The sequence below is a fragment of the Mandrillus leucophaeus genome, unplaced genomic scaffold, assembly GCF_000951045.1.
Source record: "Mandrillus leucophaeus isolate KB7577 unplaced genomic scaffold, Mleu.le_1.0 Scaffold584, whole genome shotgun sequence".
Taxonomy (NCBI): Eukaryota; Metazoa; Chordata; class Mammalia; order Primates; family Cercopithecidae; genus Mandrillus; species Mandrillus leucophaeus.
The window spans coordinates 14,638-18,070 of record NW_012106297.1 but is presented as its reverse complement, the minus strand read 5'-3'; the positions used below and the strand labels follow the sequence as shown (position 1 = coordinate 18,070).

The 3,433-nt window shown below is 31.1% G+C and overlaps 1 protein-coding gene across 1 annotated transcript in view; it reads right to left on the bottom strand.

Moving 5' to 3' along the window:
* HMCN1 (hemicentin 1) overlaps positions 1–778 on the bottom strand; it is a gene marked incomplete at its 5' end in the record, with an annotated part of 290,930 nt that extends 290,152 nt beyond the window's left edge. The window contains one exon of the mRNA XM_011999163.1: positions 607–778. Within this exon, the coding sequence (XP_011854553.1) occupies positions 607–778 (172 nt within the window). The remainder of the gene's footprint in view (positions 1–606) is intronic.
* Between the last annotated feature and the right edge of the window lie 2,655 nt (positions 779–3,433).

The following is a 3,433-nucleotide window of genomic DNA, read 5'->3' as shown; positions in this document are numbered from 1 at the left end:
GATTAAAGATTTCTGTCTTTACTAGATTGCTATTCGATGTAAATCTTATTGTAGTTATCAACTAGCAATTGTACCAAACAAATCATATGGTTATAAAATATACTTAAGTAAAGAGGCAAAGTGAATTAAAAGTTCCCTTTACCAAGAATATAAATTTGGTTTTTAACAAATATCTTCTGTAAAATTAAAATTTATCAAGAAAATAATAGAGTGGAAAATTAGTTATTTTAAGAGTTATTCGGTGTGAGTCATTTAAAAATAATGTAAAATACTGAATTTGACAGAATAAGTTACTGTAAAATATCTCCTCATATAAACTTTCAGGTTTTATTTAAATATTTTTATTTTGTATCATTTAAATATAATTAATTTACTAAATGTGATCTGCTTAAATATGAGAAGTTTTACCTTTTTGGATCTCATGTTAATTCAACAATAGCTAGCACTTTCAAAATGTTACATTTTTTAAACACCTTCCTTAGCCACTTCTGAATTTATTGAATTTATTCATGAAGTTGGCATTAACTTGACAAAAACAAGTGTGTGAAAAGTATTTTACCCTCTATGTATTTTGTATTTTATTATGTGATGGTTGAAATATCTCACCTAAAGGATTGCGAATTTCAATCACTGGAGAAGGTCCACTCAAAGACACAGTGACCTCTTTTAGGCTGGGATCAAAAGGAATTCTCCAAGTATTTACAGCCTGTTCCAAATGATCTGTGGATAAGAGGTGAACTTTGGAGGCCTGTACTGCTTCTTCTACCCATTTTAATACCTGTAAGAGAAAAAGAGAAGTGTAAGTGTTATCAGAAAACATTCGCAGTTTTATATCATTGCTGTTTCAGGTACTTTGGGTAATCAAATGACTCCGGCACATCCTGGACTAGTGTGAAATTTATTTCAGTCATTACTGAAGATAGGACTCTTTCTAATTCTGGTTAGTGTAGATTCAAAACAAAATGCTGGTTTAACCCATGTTCAAATTTCAAGTTTTCTATCTTGAATAATACATTAGAAATGAGACTACAGTGTACAAAATCAGTGAGGGGAGACACGCAGAGATATTACTGACAGTTTGCTATGTCTCAAGAGATAAGAACCTATTTAAAAACACAGTAGTGCTAACATGTGCAATCCCTTCTTCTATTCTTTCTTTCCAGATTTTATTTCTTCCAGATGCAATTTGTAAAAGAAACCCACTTAGCAAATTATCAAATCCAATTTAAGTAAATTGGGCATGTTAATTATTGTATTATACTGTAATTATATATAGTGTATTATAATATATTACAGCATACTAATTATAGAAAAATAATTGCAATGTCACTAAAATAGTCATTTTTATAATAAAGTGAATAAGTAACAATATAATGGGAAAAGCACTGCATTAAAGAGAATAGAAAAATATTTCAGGTTAGGATTTAATACCAAGTAATGTATTCTTGAAAAATAGTCTTTAAAAATCATTAAGAAATTGGGTTATAAAAAGGTGTTGATGCCTCATTGTGAACAAGAAAAACTTTGAATCCATAGAAAGTTTCTGTACTAACAAAGATAATTTCCCTTTAGACAAATACTGCATGTCTGTACAGGTACTCCTTGGATGATCTTACAATTTTAAGTCACAATAACCTTTGATCACCTCATCTTTCTCTGGTTTACGTATCCCTTAAGACTGCATATCACTATGAAAATTTTCTTTTGTAATGAGGCATAAGACACTGAACAGAACTGGACAGTAAGCTAAAGTCAAGCTATTAATGATTAAACAAAAACATTTTTTGAAATTTCAGTGTAGGTGGTCACATATCAAGTAACCAAGCAATAAATACTGTGCAACATTTTTATTTTCTGTGAAAAGTATTCTTTTATTGTTTTTCCTTTTCTTTCCCTCTAAGGATAAGGGAAGCATCTAAGACTTATTATCACATAACAATATGAAGCAATCACATTCATCATAAAATAGATGTTTATTGTTCAAGATACTTTTCCAGGTACTAAGTATTGATGACCACATTTTTAGTCATTAGGACTCAGATTTCCCAAATGTTTTGCATTTCTTATATTTTTCATAAAAATTCCTGTCCTTGCTCCAGTATCAAAAACCGTGTCTCCTATTTCTTTGTGTATCCAAAACAAAGTATTGTGCTCTATACATGATAAAGGTGTGTATATACTAATGTCAATGAAATTGGTCATAATGGTAATAATACTTATGTTCTTATTAAATAAAAGAAATTAATAATACAAGAAATGCTATTGAAAAAATGTACGTAAAATGCCCTCACAGTACTTCCACACAGTAATGCCACATCACAGTGTTTTCACAGTCCACATACTTATATAATCTTAGCTTTCTCCCTCCCCAGCTAAATTCCCTTCCCTTCCCCTAGTTGTTTTGGCCATTGCTGAAGTGTTTCAGCAATGACTTCACAGGCAAAGTAAAGTAATCTGACTATGAAAGACAGAAAAGTTTTCTGTAAATAACGAAAGAGGCAAATTCAAACCAGACAGAAGAGAGAATCTGAGCAAGAACACTGAGACAGAGACAGAAGTACTCCAAATATGTTGGGAACATGAGTGACTACATCTGGCTGCAGTGAAGTGCTCAGATAAAAAAGAAGATGAGGCTGGAAGTCTGTGTCAGGACCAGACAATGGATGGTCATTTTAAGTCAGACTATAACATTTGGATTTCATCCTAGAGATCCCATGAAAATGACTAAAGGGCTTCAAGCAGAGGAGTGACACACTGAAATGATATTTTAAAGAGAAAAATCTGTAGTGTCATCACGGATGAATTGAGCAAAACAACAAAATTTAATACAACTAATTACCCCATAAATCATATGACGTATTTCCCCAAAATTTAACCTTACAAAGAACATGGAATTTTACATATGAAATAAAACATATTTGTTTAACGAAGCAGATGCCATTTTTGAAAAATGGGTTCTTAATGATCTATCATGCTTGAAGAGAAGGGTATGGATCACTCTGCTTATCAAATCCGTCCATATGACTAGAGACCAGACTGACTGTAACTAACATTGACCATACATAGAACACATATTTTAGTAATCAGAGTGTTGACATTTTTATGTCAACATAAAACAAGGCTGTAAGGGTCTGCCTAACTAAAAAAAAAAAAAAAAGAAAAGAAAAGAAAAAAAGAAAGGATTGTTGTTGGTCCTCAGAAAGCATTTGATAAATTTAACTGATAATAATTTTGAGGATAATGTCTGATATAGAGACTGAAGAGGGCAAAGAAGAGAAATTAAACAAATGGACAGAATATCTGTTTTAAGGACAAGACACATAATCTGGTCATAAATGATTCTCAATAGAAAAGAAAAAAAAAATAGAAAACAAGTACCACTAGGAATTGTGAGATGTTTCAAGTTTAATAATGAAATGAAATGGCATTAATA